This window comes from Fusarium coffeatum (genome assembly GCF_003316985.1).
Source record: "Fusarium coffeatum strain FIESC_28 chromosome Unknown BRIP53273_contig_195, whole genome shotgun sequence".
Classification (NCBI taxonomy): Eukaryota; Fungi; Ascomycota; class Sordariomycetes; order Hypocreales; family Nectriaceae; genus Fusarium; species Fusarium coffeatum.
Genome location: NW_022157988.1, coordinates 34,384 through 52,255, shown reverse-complemented (window position 1 = coordinate 52,255; position 17,872 = coordinate 34,384). Strand labels below are relative to the sequence as shown.

At 49.2% G+C, this 17,872-nt stretch overlaps 5 protein-coding genes across 5 annotated transcripts; 1 reads left to right on the top strand and 4 right to left on the bottom strand.

The window, feature by feature from the left end:
* Positions 1 to 2,538: 2,538 nt before the first annotated feature.
* Positions 2,539 to 6,009, bottom strand: FIESC28_08389 (uncharacterized protein; the record flags this gene model as incomplete). Its single annotated transcript, XM_031162527.1, has 2 exons — positions 2,539 to 3,558; positions 3,703 to 6,009. The coding sequence occupies 2 exons, from the start codon at positions 6,007 to 6,009 to the stop codon at positions 2,539 to 2,541; spliced, it is 3,327 nt and encodes a 1,108-aa protein (XP_031013387.1).
* A 2,697-nt stretch (positions 6,010 to 8,706) lies between these two features.
* Positions 8,707 to 9,567, bottom strand: FIESC28_08388 (uncharacterized protein; the record flags this gene model as incomplete). The annotated part of the gene is made up of 1 exon (XM_031162526.1): positions 8,707 to 9,567. One exon carries the CDS (start codon positions 9,565 to 9,567, stop codon positions 8,707 to 8,709), a length of 861 nt encoding a protein of 286 aa, XP_031013386.1.
* Positions 9,568 to 11,668: 2,101 nt separating this feature from the next.
* On the top strand, positions 11,669 to 13,628 carry FIESC28_08387 (uncharacterized protein; the record flags this gene model as incomplete). The annotated part of the gene is made up of 4 exons (XM_031162525.1): positions 11,669 to 11,833; positions 11,886 to 11,904; positions 11,961 to 12,310; positions 12,360 to 13,628. The coding sequence occupies 4 exons, from the start codon at positions 11,669 to 11,671 to the stop codon at positions 13,626 to 13,628; spliced, it is 1,803 nt and encodes a 600-aa protein (XP_031013385.1).
* Positions 13,629 to 13,769: 141 nt separating this feature from the next.
* On the bottom strand, positions 13,770 to 15,434 carry FIESC28_08386 (uncharacterized protein; the record flags this gene model as incomplete). Its single annotated transcript, XM_031162524.1, has 1 exon — positions 13,770 to 15,434. One exon carries the CDS (start codon positions 15,432 to 15,434, stop codon positions 13,770 to 13,772), a length of 1,665 nt encoding a protein of 554 aa, XP_031013384.1.
* A 568-nt stretch (positions 15,435 to 16,002) lies between these two features.
* On the bottom strand, positions 16,003 to 17,541 carry FIESC28_08385 (uncharacterized protein; the record flags this gene model as incomplete). The annotated part of the gene is made up of 2 exons (XM_031162523.1): positions 16,003 to 17,043; positions 17,089 to 17,541. The coding sequence occupies 2 exons, from the start codon at positions 17,539 to 17,541 to the stop codon at positions 16,003 to 16,005; spliced, it is 1,494 nt and encodes a 497-aa protein (XP_031013383.1).
* Positions 17,542 to 17,872: the final 331 nt, after the last annotated feature.

Here is a 17,872-nt window from a genome sequence, read left to right as displayed (position 1 = left end):
AATGGGAAGTGGATGCGTTACGGTAGAATGTTCTATTTTGCTGGCTGCATCGCCGTCTAGTTCAAGCTCTGTGATTCCACTGCAGATGCTGTCTTGGGCTTTCGCTAGGGACTTGCAAAAGAAGGTATGCGAGGGTCGTTTACACCCATAAAGCGAAGAAACGTCCTTGATATATCGGGTTGCACAGACGAGAGCAACAGGATATGGAAAGCAATGTCTATATGGTCTATGTCTATAATCTCTATCATGGTCAAATCCCTTGCTAAACGCCACCGTCTAGGCGTTTGCTCCAGCCCTATACCAAGCATCAAGTAACATACTATGCGTATGTCCTTTAACTACTGGCTCGAAAGCAATATCAATGACAGCATTCATCTCCAATCGCTTGTAGTCAGCCATTAATCCAAAAGCGATCTGCTTGTATCTGCGCATCACTAGTCCAAAATGATCTTCATCATTTTTGAACACCAGGTCCATATGAGTCCGGCCAGGAGCTTCTAGACAAATAAGAAGCACGTCGGGCGCACTTTGCCAATTAACTTCATAAAGGAACCTGTGTAAAGAGTATGTGAAGATATCACCGGCTGGGTGGAATGGCATGTTGAAGCCGGGGAATACGTCGTGGCTGAAGACCAAGTCGATCTTCTTTGCTGCCGGAAAGGGACTGAAAGGCCTTGGTACCTCTTCCACAGAGACTGGAGTTGGTGCATCTTCAACACCATTGGCCCTATTATCGTGGTTATCTTGAAGTGGATGGCGAGTCTGCTGGGAGCTGTCAAATGACGAAGGCGGAGGCGCATTGGCATCCCTCCGCCGTCTTTCTTCGTCTCCGGTCTGTGTTCCTATTGAGATTGTACGTGCATGCAGATTACTGGGCGGACTTGGTGGTCGACCAAAGCTAATCCTTCTGAGATTACCGTCTTCATCCTGTATTCTGTTTAGTTGTCGCTGTTGCGGTACGGCTGGTTGGTTCCCATAGTGCTAAGAAAGTATTAGCACGTGTCCCGGATTCAAGGTTAGTCTCACATCTTGGGCCAGCTCATCTGGACTGTCGGTCCGCCCGATGACGGCCGGCCTTGCTTCGTGCTGTGGCGCAACATGGCTGTCCTGTGACGATGGAGGTGAAGGCTCACTTTCGCTAGAACTCCTGAATAGGTGAGCTACTATAACATAATATATGTGTCAAGATACCCACGGTTCGTCGAAGTGATCAGGTAGAGGCATTGGACTCTCGCTGGAACTCCTAGATAGGTCAGCCCCTGTACCAAACTTGTAATTGAGAAGGTACCCACGAATCGTATGAATCGTCATATCGAGGTATAGGGCTCTCGCTTTCGGTCGACAGTCGACGTCGTCGTTGAGGCGGCCCATATGAGATGGCCCCGTCTTCATCCCGTGCTCGTTTACAACGCAACCTTTTACCACTATCCAATGTATTCTTCCTGATAAAGCGACACATGATATTGTAATAGAGCCTAGACCTCAATTGTTAGCTCTATTCGCAGTCTGTGGAGGGTTATTCACTCATTCTCATCTTGTGGGTACTCCAACGTGCCATCGTTCGAACCCTGTGGCCAATGCCGATACCCATTCTCGAATACACAAAGATATGCGTGAGCCATCTCGACTAGTCCATCTTGATGATAGTCATCCTCCAAATCAAGGAGTTTGTTACCTGCTATACCATGTATTGTTCTGAAGCTTTTGGGGAAATCATCGAGAGTCACCAGGAAATCATTCACCCCTCTACGACGACCCTTTCGCTTCAACCTCCGTTTCGTATCTTCTAGATTCCTGATTGAATTAGTGTCTTCAAAGATAGCATAATGCTGGCTGAGCAAGCAGCGGCAATTGCTTAGTTCCATGATTGCTGGAGCAAAAGAGCTTGTTAAAGAAATAATATTGCTATTACCATGGTCAGATATATGAACAAAAAAATATTTCTCTATTCGAATTTATTCTTCGACCTTCCATGCAAGCCCCTATGTCGAAGGATGTTCCATTACGGTGATTAGCACCAATGGTGCATGTTCTCATCAAATCTGCCTTGCAGCCTGCAGCAATGTTGAAACTTGAAACAACAGCCAACGCGCCAAGGGAGCTGTGCCGCTCAAAATATGTCATTCTCTCGGACTCGCCGCGAACAAACACTGACTGCTGTAGTAATAACATACCGCAGCTGTAAAATTCTGCCTTCATATTCAACCAGATTTATTGACTGATTGAGCAGATGACGTCCCCTGGTGGCTCGCACCTGCTTGGTGTCTACTCAGGTACGAGCTACGCCCACTTGCACCCCTGAAGTTGCTCAGCCATTTCGGATCATATCATGCTGCTTTGTTGCCTTGCGAGAGTTACAGGACTTAAGCTGAGTGCGCGTGAATTAAGCACTTGCTCGACGCGTGCTCATTTCGACGCGTAGCGCAATACCTTCCATGCGACCGACACGGTGCCGTAAGCCCAGCAGTGAGTAATGCCCTTGGACACGATATATCCTGCAGTATGCCTCTCTCAATAGCCCACAAGCAGAACACTACCTTACCTCCAATCTCTGCTCCCACTAGACTCCCCTTCCCGCCTTCTTGAATGCCGAGCCCCTCCATCACTGGACCTCTCAGGCTTTCGCTCCCGAGACTTCGCCCGGCGATGCGACCGCACGAGAAGAACAGTCTCTTGACATGCCCCAATGTCAATCTTCATCTTCTTCAAACTGTGCCCAAAATGCTTCAGCTTCCGGACGCCGTCCTTGTCAAGTGGCTCGTCCGACGAGCCGCGAGGATCTTGCATATCCCGGTTGATCGTTTCATTAAGCTCGAGATATGCACTTAGATCCCTCTTCAGGCGTTTAAGCTTCTTGATGCTCGGGTCGACGTTCAATCTTTTGTCCTTTCCAAACTGGATCTTACTCTCTTCGACCTCGATGAGTTGATGGTAGTACTTCTCCGTCGCATCGTTGATAGGCTTGAATGCGTGCCTTTGGAGATACACTACGAAGCGTACTGCCGCCCTTCGTAGCTGTTTCTGTTCGCGTTCGTATTCCTGTTGCAGATCCTGGAATTTGCGTATCCCTGCTTGGCGCACTGCTATATCATCGGTGTTGGCTTTGAGAAGACGCTCAACCTCGGTGTCCTTGACCCGGGCTTTCTTTTCCTCAAGTTCATAGCGGTAATGCATATGCTCTTGCCAATGATGCTTGCAACTCTTGTTGCTGCAGTGACCTCTGCTGCTCTTCTTGAAAGCTCGACAATTTATAAGCCCGTGATGTCCCACACAGTCTTCAGTGACATCCGCAAGATTGCAATCCTGATGACAGATGGAGTTGTAGATAACGACAATCTCGCCATCTGAATTTGTCTTGTAGTCACAGCACTCCTTGTGCTTACAGACCGTGCGTGGCTTCTCGAGCTTCTTGGCCGAGAACTCGATTCTATCCATATGGAGCTTCTTTCGCAATGCATCGCCTGTCAGACGCGTGTCCTTAAGCTCCTTCAGTTTATCGGCAACGAGCTCAATATTCTTCTGTATTTCTTGGGAAACCTGGACCATGGGAACTACCAGCTGTTCCACTGCCTAGCGTGCGTCTTCCATGCTAGTTGTTTGTGCAACATCGTGCGGCTTGCGCGTACCAACATGGTCTAGAAACCTCAGCGCTTCCATTTTCGACCTGTCCCAGCTCTCACAATACTTGCTGTCGTCGCTCACTTGAACTTTCCGATATAGAGCCGCTAGGTATCGAAAGCTATCCGCATCAAATGAGTATGCGGTTTGAGAGCCCAAGTCAAAGTTGACCTTGAGGTCTTGAAGTTTCCGCTTAAGAATTGGGTAACAATCGCCGGGCCTATAGCCAGAACCCATGGTGTGGGTGAAGCCAAACGCTATATTGAGGACCGCCTCGCGAGAAAGATAGGCCAGAAGCTCTTGAAAGCAGAACTCAAATCTTTCTGTCAAGCGCGTCTCGCTCGATCTGAGTAGGATCAATATGCCATGTAACTCCTCGTAGTTCCTCAATAGGGCCATGATACCTCGAACATTTTCCTTGTCTTGCTCTGGGCCTCGCGTGTCGCCGATGCCAGGGGTATCAAAGATGCGATATGTGATGCCTTTGTATGGCATGTCATAGACAGATGTCTGTTGTGTCGCAGAATTGCCAGGAATGCCGTTTCGCTCGCGATCGTTATGACCGACGCGGATAACCTTGCGTACAGAGTCGTATGGATCATATGGACTCGGTGCATTGAACTCAAAGTGGCAAGGAACCACGTATTCAAGCTTCCTGGCCGATCGGATCTTGGCCTCATTGAAGCTATCGAACTTGAGATAGTTGTACAAAGCGTTGATGAATGTCGACTTCCCTACACCCGTTTCGCCCAAAACCAAGATGTTGTAATAAACAGGTCGGTCGGGCCTCGTCAAGACTTCGTGGGGGTAGCTGGAAGAATGTCGGTTGAACAAATGGCCGCGAGTACCCTCTTCGTACTGGTAAGAGTGCGCTTGAGGCTCCGGTTTGATTTCTGGCTCGTCGCGCTCCATCATGGAACGATTCCGCTCCAAGCGTGGAATTGGCGCCTCAATCTTTCTTTCAACCTTGCCGAATAGAGCGCCATCTAGATGCTTGTACTCTAATGGTGCGTCGCAATCGATGATGTAGACCTGACAGCGTCTACTGGGCTTTAATAAGAACTCCATAAAAGCCTCGCGCTGCGCATTCCACGATGTCGAGATCTTCATGGCAGCATTGCTGATTTCGAAAGCATATGGCACAGGACCATCATGAGGAAGGCTCATCTGCTTGGTGGAAAGTCCGTTGAAGCCGATGTATGTAGCACCATGGTCTGTAGCCTCTTTGATGAAATTGATCTTGTCGCTTTGCTGGCCTGCGATCATAGAACACTGCTCAGGATGAGACCCGACCCTCGCATAAATCTCATGCAGGCAACGGTCATCCATGGTGCCATCTCTTACACCGATGATAACTTGTTGAAGGGCGTTCTTAAACCTTTCCAGGGCTTCAGAGATCTGAAAGACCGCATTATCAACGTCTTCGACATGGGTATACGGTATATAATGCTTGTTTCCCTGGATGAACAGCTTGTAGTCTTCGAGCTTGCTTTTGCCTTCATTGAACCGATCAACGATATCGAGCATCGGATCTATGTCTGTGACGTTCGTAGGCGTAAAACTCGGAAGTGCTGGTGCTCCAGGAAAAAGCCCTTTCAGCAGTTGTACTGAAAGCATGCTGTATGTGATTGGGTATCCCTTCCCACCGTCGCCCGCTCGGATCTGTTGGGGGCCTTTCTGAAGAAACGTAAACAAGAGCGCAAGGCTTTGCTTGTTTATACCGTACTCACGCTGCACATCGGTATATAGCTTCAGTTCGTATTCGAGCGCCAGTCGTCTGTTGACTGTATTGTCGCTGAAGTCGTAGGAGTGGCGAGCCTTCGCGATCTCGTGTACCGCTTGTAAATCATGCTGGAAGAGGTTCACCACATTCTCCTTATTGGAAGGGTCTTTGACGTGATGCTTCATGGTGATGATGCTCTGAAGTCCGTAGGTAACTCCGACGACAATGTAGGTGCCGCGATGATCTGTGATGGAAGGCGTGCTGTATGCTATCATGTCTAGGAGGTCTGGCGAAAGATTGAGCCGCTCTTCACAAGTATTGTAAATGTGACGGACGGCGCCATAGAGAATATCCTTCTCGGAAGTACCATCCATCAAGAAGGTACCGGATCCTTGAGGAGTGATCAAGCCAGAGAGGACGCTTGCTGCGAGGTTCGGGTCGATACCCATTGCAGCGAACCTCGCTGCATGGCTTGATCCGATCGAGCTAGTGATTTCATGTTGCCGTTCTATCGGGTAAGGAGAGACCAAGATGGCCCCTTCTGGTGGTGTGGGAGGCAGTCCTGAAGCTGGAAGAAATTGGTCGCGCTTTGCATCGTAGATTGTGCCGATAGGTACTTCGGCACCGAGAGCTGGGCGGACGATGTCTGGGTGGACGATTTGTGGCATCTCGTTGCAGTTTGTGATCAACGTTGGAGCTTGGTTCAGGAAAGGATTGAGAGGTAAGGTGTGGCATGTAAAGGAGGACAACAACGAGTCTAATGTCCTTCCGTTCGGGAGATTAGTATTTTCTCCGTGGGGAAGTAGAGATGACTCTTGCGACTTTCCTCGTTGGCAGTTGCCTTGCGCTCCTGCCTCAAGACTTTCGTCTCACAACTCGGAAGGAAATTACGTACAATGCAATCTCTGAGCCTCAACAAATGTGCTGCCAGCACAACACTCCCGTTTGTTGCACTGCTACCTTCATTTGCCACCGAAATCTCGCCTTATGAGACATGTTTGCCAGATCAAAAAGCTTTACTGGTCCGATGTTCCGCTCGAAAGGCTAGCGGCCTCAGTACCACCAGTGCCGGCAGGACGGAGTTGAGACTCACGAGAAGGATTCCTAGGGAACATTTTTACAGAGCTATGAGTAGCCCTAACAGAGAGAGAATTGAAAGCTGACTATTGTGGCAGATGAAATGACTCCGGATTGAATTGGCGTTTCGACACAAGGGGAAGTGCCCTCCGAGACCCCTAGGCGACAGGCTGTTGATACTCGTTCGCAAACTTCGCTGCTTCCATCGACTTCTACCTTGCTGCAAGCCTTGAATGCAAGAACCAATAACGCTCCGATGCGACGATTCCGATACCGAGTCATTCCAACTTGACTGACAGCAGGTCTGCTCAGCTTCGCGGTACTTGTCCCGCATCCTCGCGCAGAAAAGACCACACACGATCGTGATTCAGAAAACAAGTCATGAAGCCCTCGAACTATTCTGCAGATGGGTTCAAGATCCCAAAGCCTTCGACAGCGCAAGTGAGGATGTATACATGAAAGAGCCTTGGCTGTCTAATACTGCTGCAGCATGGATACTGGGCCAAGGGATCCTGGCCGAAAGCTTCCAACGGTTCTGCTTGAGAGTATTCATCAAGAACTGCGCCTTGGCTCTCTTTGGTCCCTGGAAGGAGATCGAGGAACATGCCAATGACAACTCCCCTCTCATGCGCTTCAGCAATCACTGGATTGCCTGGATCTTCAGCACAGTCCAGGGTATACCGCAAGAGTTTGAGGGCCTCAGAGCCGTGGCTCGAGCCAAGGAGCTCTGTAGGCATATAGAAGACCCGAGGGATTTTGATGAAGATCACTGGTACTCGAGTTGTGGCGACCGCATCAGTCCTCATTGTGCACATCATCCGAAAGTCAAGGAAAAGAGAACGGACGAAGTGGAACCCCGACGCAAGGCGTCTACGACCGATGCCCGAGAGCTTAGTCCAGAGGGCACAGAGGGTACCAGACCTACAAAGCCAAAGAAGAGTCGCCAGTCACGGTTAGACAGTCGAAATTCACTACACACCAATTTCCAACGCTCGCAAAGCCGATCAACGCGCAGCCATCAGTCAAGTCACCATTCTGGACAGTCATATTACTCCCATGAATATGTCCCCTCGTGGGAATTCGATTGGGGCCGCTGCAGAGATATGAGAGTTTGGCGTTGGATATTGAGTGTAAGTTGTCTCCGAAACCTCAGAAACATTCACTAACACAGCGTCCTCCTTCAGTCGATGCTAGCTATCTGTCTATCAATCAATCTGGCGTTATGTATCCATATCCTCGCTGGTAGGTACGAGGGAGCTAATGTTCTAATCATTTCCTACAGCGTGGTTTGCGTGTCACTGGGCGTATTCTGTTGCTTGGTACGCGAAGCAACGCCAGGATATCTTTTATGCACACTTATCGACGGCATTGTCATGACTGCTGATACAGCTTCCTGATGCGAGGTGACCGGCTCTCCTGTTTGTGTCCGTATGAGCGTTTTGACGGTGTTTGTGTGGTTGAGTTTGCCACTTGCTTATGGGCATCGATTTGTCTGGGATGGGTATTAGTATGAGCTCGACCGGCGATGTAATGACACAATAGCTGCAATGCGATCACTGCCATATTCTTAAATCTACTTACGCTTTGAGCGAGATGAGACCACTTCTTCTACTTGTCTATTCAGTCGCACTAAACCCCAATATGATAGCGCGACAGAATGGATATCGGAACACTGGCGAGGTCTTTCCCAAACCACTCTCGGCAACTAGACTTCATTGACAAGGAAATAGATCAATACGTAACGATGATGTATTCACATTCAACCCGATTATATGCTGTGCTGATCTGACTGTCTGCAACGAATCCAGCAAGGCCTTCACGCAACTCTACCATTCGAAGTCGCTTCGCGCCAACTGATCACGATGACTTCACCTCCAGTCAATAATCGAACATCATCGTCTTTAATATGACGCACTATTCCACATGCGACGCGATGAATAATGTCGATCAGGGACGCCAGGACAGGAACGCAGGGTCCATTCGGTCAAACTCAATGAAACGCCAATCCCGAAGCGGCGGACGCCACCATAATTGTGTAAGTGAAGCTTTCACCACCAGAATTGACTATACCACTTGCGGAGAGGGTTAATATTCTACAACATGTCAGTATGGAGATTGAGTGAGTAAGTGAAATAGTTTTATGAGAAGGTTTATTCTAAGCAATAGTCTGATACTATTGACAGCTATATATACTAAACGCCCGCCTCTTTATTCAAGGAAAGTTATCAGTCTAAGTACATTTAGGAAATAATGCCAGTATTATCTGATCGAGTAAATGAGATATATGCCTAAGAAGAGTGAGAGTGAGACTTGTGAGAAGCAGACTTGGCCTTCTTGGCGGCGGCAGTAGCCTTGGGCTTGTCGTCATCTGTCTTGGTAGCAGTGTCGTCGTCGTCAGAAGCCTTCTTCTTGCCCTTCTTGTCGTGGGTCTTGGTCTTCTTGTCATCGGACTTAGTAGTCTTCTTGTCGTCGTCGCTAGACTTGGTTCCCTTAGCAGCCTTCTTGGCATCCTTCTCTGCCTGCTTAGCAGCCTCCTTCTTGTCCTTCTCTGCTTGTTTGGCAGCCTTCTTATCCTCCTTTGAAGCCTTGGGAGTAGCAGAAGTCTTGGGACTGTCATCAGTCTTGGTGGAAGAGTCATCGTCTCCAGTGTGCTTCTGCTTCCTGCCCTTCTGCTTCTTGTGGCTAGGAGTCTTGAACTTGCGCTCCTTGGTATCAGCAGCATCGGCATCAGCAGCATCATCGTCCTCCTTGGGAGTATCATTCTGCTTAGGAGTACCGATCTTGAAGTGAGGAGTAGAGAAGGTGGTGAACATCACACCCTCCTCGTCGTCGTCGTCGTTCTTTTGAGAGCCCTCGCCGACCTCGTAGTCATCACCATCATCGTCAACAGACTTGGATCGCTTGCTGGGGGCGATGAAGCCAGGAACGACATTATTTTTCGTTCCAGAGTTGGAGCCACCAGGTGTGAACTTGATCTTTGTGCCGGCGGCGTTCTTGTTAGGTGAGCCGAAGCCGCTGTTTCCGTTGCTGACGGGGGCGTTGTTTTGAGAAGGGCGGAGAGCGTAGTTGGCCTTGGGAGCGGCACCGGGAGGAAGAACGTAGGCTTCAGCGCCGAGGATGGCGAGAGTCAAAGCGTAAACAGCCTTCATTGTGGTGGTTTTCTTTTATATGATAGTAAAAGAGATGTAGGGAGTGTTTGAGTTGAGAGTAATGGAACGGTTTGAATGAGTGTGTGCTTTGTCTGAACGACTCAACTTGACGAGAGTATCACTTCTATCTTATAGAAAGACTTTGAACTCTAGTTGATCGTCAGAAACTTAATCTTCAATGCAGGAACGCTGATCGGGGTCGGGACCCTGCATTAAACACGCCGCAAAAGACTAGTTGAAGCCTATCAAATTCCGTAGTGACAGGAATGTTGCCTTGTTTGGTAGCACGTGTGTCGGTCTTTATGTATGTGGCTTGTCTTAGATCCCTGGAATATTGTTAGGTTGCTAAGCAATTGGCTTGTTGAGTAACTACCCGAACATCTTGTCTATTTGCAATATGTTTGTGATGTATTATGGCTTCGATAAAGTTATCGTTGGTTCCGATGCGCCGCGATGGGCAGGAGTCTAAGCCAGGTTCTTGATCTGGCTGGGCTTGGGGCTGGAATGTAGGGGTTTGAGTCATTGTGGGAGGGCCTAAATATTGTCGGACTTGTAAATCTTTAGTAACATCGTGTCGACGGAAGTGAGTCTGGATGCTTGGCACTGGGGAGGCTTTGCTGTCTGCTTTTTGTTATGAGCTGGAGGCGATACACGGGGCGGGACAAAAGCTCGGCGCCTCGCCTTCGAATGGGAATAAAACGGCTTGCAGAGTCCCCCATGGGGGGCTCGACAGGGGCATCCGTGTCTTGCGATTTTGAGCAAGCGGGAGCTGCCGGTAGTCGATCTCGATGAGCAGTGAATAACTCAGCGAGTAGTTGGACAACTTCACCTCCCAAAGTAAGATTGCCCACGCATGTTCAATGCCTCGCGACCGCCGATCTGGGCTAGATGCCTCGCTGTTAGCGCATCCATGGGGCCAAGGTGGTCAAGCATCACGATACAAGGCACAAGAGCAAACAACAAACGCCGCCGACAAGGAAATGCCAGAGGGTATCGCATTTCGGAACCACTTACCTGACAGTAATCGTCAATGGTCGTGGACGCAAGCAGCAGCCGTCTCGTCGTATGTTGCGCAGCCCGAGTTGTCAAGGACTTCATCATTCTCATCAGTCGCTTTCGCTCGAGAGCCCAAGACCCATGATGAGACCACTCACTTCAGTCTTCACTCACATTACTCGCAGATATTCCTTACGCCATTCATCTTTGACTTACGCCCGGCGAGAATATCATGATGTCCATTTAATCAACGCTTTTTTACAATGTGGAATCCAACTTCCGTACCCGCGAAGACCTCCGTCACCGTCTACAGCAAGTCATAGCCGGAGCCACCAAGAGCCTCCTCGATGGCGGAGGAGTCCTAGTAAAGTCCTCAACCGAAGCAATACAAACAGCGTAGCTACTCTCGAAATACTGTCCAGCTCATATATACCTACGATATTGATTATTGGTTTTCGAACCTGCCGGGAATATGAGATTGTCGGGGTCTGATGAGGCTCGGGATGAAGCTCACCAACTGAGGTGCGCTACGGGGGTGCGATTGACTGACAGACTCACACGCCAAGTCGGCGCAGTGGAAGTTTTGCCATATTTTTTCTGACTACCTTTTACCAGCATATAATAGCTATGCAGCATACCCCCCATCTGCGAGTTCAGTTCGTGTCATGTTGGTCGCCAGTCTCACTTACAACAGTTAATTGAATCGAACCAATTCGCGCTTAATCCATCGCCAGGATGACGTCAATCGACCTTTGCAAAATGACTACCTAATCAGAACTGAACTCACCCTCTTATCCCTAAAGAAATGCCTCTATCAAGAATGTAACACAACCAGCGCCCTCTAAATACCCTTCGGACAAACAATGTCCGAAGATCGGCGACCTGGGGATGGATTATCACGACATTTCTCCATGGTTACCCAATTACCCCGCCATCCCCCACGTTTGAAAGAGCAATATTTCGGGCTTGACCCGAGGTTATCATTAGGTAAATTATATATATCCCCAGGTTCCTCAACTCCGTCATTGATTGCCTGAATTATTGTTTGTTGTCACTGACTTATTGTTCGTTCCAGTGTTAATACGCGATTAGAGCAAACGTAGAGATGCCGCTTCCTACATCATCAATCTATGAGCCGCCTTCGGCTGGCTTCACTGGCTTCCCTTCACGAAGGAGTGTTGTTCATAGCACCGAGGGAATTGTAGCTGCGCCTCAACCTCATGCGGCGAATTGTGGTCTTGAAGTTCTGAGAGCAGGAGGAAATGCTGCTGTAAGTTTCTTCTCACAGAGACTTCATGCGATGAGTTACTAACATGGCGCAGGATGCAGCCGTTGCTGTTGGTATGTCCAGCGACAACCCAGATCAGTGCCCTTGGGCAATATACTAACGCCAACAGCCGCCGGTCTCAATGTCACAGAGCCAGTATCTACAGGTATCGGAGGCGACATGTTCCTCCTCTACTTCGACGCCGCAACAAAGACCGTCAAAAGCCTCAACGGTTCAGGCCGCTCAGGCTCAAAACAGACCCTCGAGACAATTCGCAAGAGTCTGAACATTCCAGACGGTAAGATCGGTGAAATCCCAACGCATGGCGTCCACGCTGCAACGGTTCCTGGTGCTGCGGCTGGCTGGGTCGATACCGTCGAGAGATTCGGTAGTGGAAAGGTCACGATGAGCCAGATTCTTGAACCAGCGATCAAGTTGGCTGAGAATGGACATCCTGTTACTGAGATTGCTTCTCATTCGGTAAGTATAGACACTTCGTTACTTCGAGTGGTGGGCTGATGAGCTGTAGTGGCAAGCGCAAGAGAAGCTTCTTCGCAACGCCTCTCCCAACTTTGCAGAAATGCTCAAGAAGGATCCTAACGCACCAGACGGTGTTCGCGCCCCCCGTCCCGGCGAAGTCTTTAAGAACCCAACTCTCGCCGCCACTTTCCGTGCCTTAGCTACCGAAGGCAAGAAGGGTTTCTACACAGGTCGCATCGCCGAAGAAATCGTCAAAGTTGTCCAAGACCTCGGCGGATACCTCGAACTCGACGACCTTAAGCACCACCTCGAAACAGGCACCCAAAACACAGATCCCATCTCCGTTAAGTTCCGCGGTCAAGGTCTTGAAGATAAGGGCGTCGAGCTATGGGAGCATCCTCCTAATGGACAGGGTATCGTTGCGCTTATGGCCCTGGGGATTGTTGAACAACTTGAGAAGATGGGCAAGATTCCCAGGTTCGGAGTTGAGGATCATAATTCGACGGCTTATTTGCATGCGATTATTGAGGCGTTGAGATTGGGATTCACCGACGCGAGTTGGTATGTTACTGATCCAGACACTACCAAGGTCCCGACTTCGGGCCTGATTTCGCCAGAGTATCTTGCCGAGAGGGCCAAGATTTTTGATGCGAACAAGGCGCACGATGGTGTTCAGCCTGGAAACCCCGATTTCGTATCGCCGGCTTTGCAGAGCAGCGACACAGTTTACTTCACCGTTACAGACTCAGCTGGCAACGCTGCTTCATTCATCAACTCCAACTACGCAGGTTTCGGCACAGCGATTATCCCCAAGGGTTGCGGTTTCACGCTCCAGAACCGAGGCGCCAACTTCTCCCTAGACGAGAAGCATCCCAACAAGCTCGAACCGCGCAAGAGACCTTACCACACCATCATCCCCGGCATGGCGACAAATCTCAACGACGGCTCCCTTCACTCAGCATTCGGCGTAATGGGCGGCTACAACCAACCCCAAGGAACCGTGCAAGTTCTCCTCAACCAGGTCCTCTTCGGCCTGAACCCCCAACAAGCACTAGATGCGCCGCGAATCTGCATCGGAGCTGGTATGCCAGACGAAGGAAACGTGCTAGACTGGACTGTGCATGTAGAGGAGGGTATATCTGAAAAGACTGTCGAGGAGTTGAAGGCATTAGGACATAATGTAGTTGTGCTTAAGGGATGGAAGAGGGCTATGTTTGGAAGGGGTCAGATTATTAGATATACTATTGATCCAGATGGAACGCCGGTTTGGTCGGCGGGTAGTGATCCTAGAGCAGATGGCGCAGCATATCCGCTGTAAGGTTGAAGCTGCAAGACACTGCTTTTCTGAACAAGACAACATCAAGTCACATCCACGGACTCTCGGTGTATCTGCACCTGGCCTCAAAATATTAAGCTGAAGCCAAAACGTGCTTCCAGCCACTTCCTTTGTTTCATTTGTTTAGAAGATAGTGATCTTCTTCCAATCCATCTTGTTCGTATCGTACACTCCTTGATCATCCATGAACTCAGAAAACTCCGTCACCCCCTCTGTTTTAGAAAGAATTCTTATCCAACGTCCAGTAGCAAATATTCGATATCCATGCGCATACCGACTCAAAAGAAATGGGTCGCGAGCGCCACAAAGGATCCACAGCTCTTTATCGCTTTCGACTCGAAGAGGAGTCTCTATCTCGTGATGCTGAGACCCTTCGTATTGACCTTTCAACCCCTCAGGCTGGATCGCTGTCTTAAAATTGGTCTCCACGCGCAATGCCCAGACTTGTAGGGTTGTTATTAGTGTTTCTGGGCGTTCTGGAGGTGGAAGTTGCACGAAAGAAGCGTCGAGAGAACCAGCTATAATTCTATGTTCTGCAAAATAGCCTATCGCGGGTCTCTTGGTATCCCAATGCTGTTTAGTGGGGAGGCAAATAGGGTCATGCCAATCAACTACCCAGGAAGGTAAGAGCCCTCTCTGGTCAGCTGGGCCAATATCTGGACTAAGGAGCGACAATACGGATAGACTATCCTTGAAAGTTATAATCTTCTTCGTAGTTTCTACTAGAAGCTTCCTCATGTCGTTCCCGGGAGAGTAGTCTGGCGTTATCCCATAGCCAGGGCTGGCGAGGCCAAGAACTGAGTATATTATGTCTCTTTCATCAGTTGCTCTGAATTTTTCAGTGTAGCTAAGCAGGCTTTCCAAGTCAGACGGAACAGGATCTTGTCGTTTGGCCGCCAAGAGATCGTGCGCATTGCTAGAAAAAAAGTACAATGGATTGATTTGCGCAAGTTGAATCCGTGAAAGATATGGTTTGAGCTCATCCTTAGAATATTCATTAGCTATGGTAAGTCTCAAACAAGTTTCAGTTATTATTTCGTCGAAATAATGGTGAGGCATAGCATACTTTCCATAAAGAAAGGTTGCGTGCGTCGACACCATGAACTCTTGGAAAACCCATGCTCTTCTCCACCACGGGCTAGCTAGAATATCGCAGAACCGAGCCAGACCTTTTTGGAACTGCTCAGTTTCGAGCTCTTTGGTGAAAATGTCAGCTCCTTCCTCGGTTATCATCTGCGCGGCTCTAACACTTGGCTTTGTGAGCCATCTCATCCCATCTCCGTTCGTCTCCGAAGTAGAAAGACAAATGAGAGTACGTTTCGCATCCTTATAGATGTCCCTCATGAATCCAACTTGATGGGATCTTTCGGCTACATCAAACTGGTTGATGCATATTTGATCCACCCACAGCAGAAACTCTGGTAGCTCTGCATGTGACTCCCAATAGTGGCGAGCGCATGCCAAGGCATGTTGCAAGTTGGCAAACACATTCGAATTGACACCATTGACTTTGATGGGCTTGGTATTCTTTGCGCTGCCTGCGCAGTATGATAAGGCGAGGTACTTGTTGTGGACGGTGGCAAGCGACACAGCTGGTAGAAGTTCACATTCGACGAAGCCTGATCCTGAGTCGGGTAGGATCTTGAGGAGACGGATCTCGTGGTCGGTTTTACTGAGGCTCTGGTATGGGACTTTGGACACGAAGTCGCTGTTTTCCGGGGTACAGAATATATCGTGCCCTGGGGGCTTGCTCGCCGCGCTGTTGGTCGATGCAACTGGGGCGCTCATGGTCGACGGTATTGCAGCTAGATGCTGAAATGAACAAGGTTGTTGAGGGCAAATTTCATGGATCGTGGATGATGCTTATCGTATGAGAAAGAGAACGAGATTATGCTACGGTTGGGGATTTAAAAGTGATGTCTGGGTGAGAACGCCTTGTGAGGCGATGCAGTGATGCCTGACGTTTTGTGATTGGACTTGTGGTACGTGACTGCCTTATTTGCTAAAAGGCGACAGCAGTCAGCCTACGTCTTCAGACGCCTAACTGACGGGGCTTCTTTTTCAGCCTTTTACAAAGATTGCATAGAAACAGCGTCGGACATGAATGTGGAAAGGTCTGAAGATGCGTCGCGCAGGTTCAATTAGGCCTTGGCTGAGCATGCTCGAGTGAATAGGATGTTGGTATTGACATGCAATGACGAGACAATACCCAAGGCATTTCCCATGGCGTTTCCCCTGACCGACCCTTAGGTAATGTGTTGACGGTACTTGACCGATTTACCCGCTATGCTACAAGAAACAAAACTCGAAATGAACTCATCCAACTTTTGTTAACAATCGTAAACCTTGCTTCGCATCAGACACCACCACGTCTCTCTCGCCACTTCTGCAACCAATCACTACTTTCAGAATTTTCCTTCGCAAGCTGCATTTTCTTTCTGTATTCCTCCGCAGCTTCTGCCTCATCATGAACCCGAATCGCCTTCCTCGCCTCTTCCTCCGCCAAATTCTGCGCCTCAACAGCCTTGCGCACATCAGCCTCAATGGCTATGCGCTTTTGGTCCGTGAATTCTAGAAGATCACTCGCCTTTCTTTTCAGCTCTTGTTTGCCCTGCAACTCTTTCCTAGTAGGCGCTGCAGATTCATCGAACTTGGCTACCATGATGTTCATCATATCCTCAGCGCTTAAGAACACGCCTTTGGGGACCGGCGGCATCTTGGCTAGATAGTCATTGGTGGCCTTTTCGTGCTTTGCTACCTGGCCTTTGAGGGTCTCGTATTCTCGGGAGACATTGTCATGGTCCTCTTCATACTCCTCAAACTGCTGTTGAACGCGAGCCGACGCTTCGTTCTTTTCACGGAGCGCTTTCTGTGTAGTCTCAAGATCGACGATTGTCCTCTCACTCGCTTCTTTCAGCGCGGTCAGAGATGGATATGAGTTCGCGAGGCCGATCACCTGGTCATACTTAAGAGGGCTACCAGACTCCGTCCGGCGCCGTTTCAAATTGGGCTCCATGGATCGATCGGTATTTGGCGGAGTCATCTTCCCGGCCAAGTCCACAGCAATTTTTCGCGTGGTGGCCGACGGGGTATGAGCTCTTGTCCCAAAGACATCCTCCCTGTAATCAAGAATTGAGGCAGAGTTCTTTCTGGGCGTGTGAGGGACCTTGGGGGAAGTGAGGGAAGAGCGTTGCCCAACCTTGTCATCGCGCGACGGAGGCCGGACCAAGTCTTGACGTGGTAGGTTAGGTCTTCGTTTGTCCTCCAGGATGCCTCTGATGTATTCTACGGGTTCTTCGTCCCATGCTAGGTTTGTGTGTCCAAACTGGACAAACGCTCGCGCTGCCATGATGATAAAAAGACCGCTAATCTCACTAGTCCTATGCTGAGGGCCAGTCTTGTACTGTTAGCAAGCGAAATACCAGAATGGATGGCAACTTACAGCATTTTCAAACTGAAATTTAGTGTTGTCCCCGCGATGGCCATACGCCCATTTCTTGATTTTGTCCTTGACACCCGCGGCACGAGAATCATTCGGTTTGGGGTCATAATGCTGTACCCTGACAGTTGATTGTTTAATATGAGTCTCACAGTTCACGAACACAAGAGACCAATGTCCCTGGTCCGCTCTGTGAAGTACAGGCGCAATGAATCTGTTTGGGGCGTTCCTAGCTTCGTAATTGGGGTAGCGCAAATCCAGCCAGCTAGACGATAGGATATCTGTGCCTTCGAAAGTTGCTGTGAACTCGCTGAGAATATGATCAACGCTTTTCGGGGATAGTTTTCCTTTCTTGGCGATTTCCTGCAGGCATGCGGTCTTCGTAGCCTCATCAACAGGTGAGCGGGCCTTGATAGTACCCCCGTTGGTCAAACAAGATTTCAAAGGTATAGACATGTTTTCTGATGTCGATGGTTTGAGGATACTGGTTGCTGAACCCATTTCCGCCATGGCCAGAGAATACCTAGGCCTATATCTATACTGTGAATTTCTGATTGCTTGGAAGATTCTATTACTTTATGTATGTCGAGGTGCGTAACCGGCGGTAAGTTTGTCGAACAAAGAGCATAAAGGTTGGTTACACTAGCGACAAGGTATTAGAAGAAGTGGCTGCTGAGAGCACAAAGGACGAAATAATTTAGTCACCTTATATCAGCTTGAACTAGCACCGAGGCTACTTTATTTTAGCGTCTTAAGCCTTAGAGGATGATTCTATGACGCCTGTCGC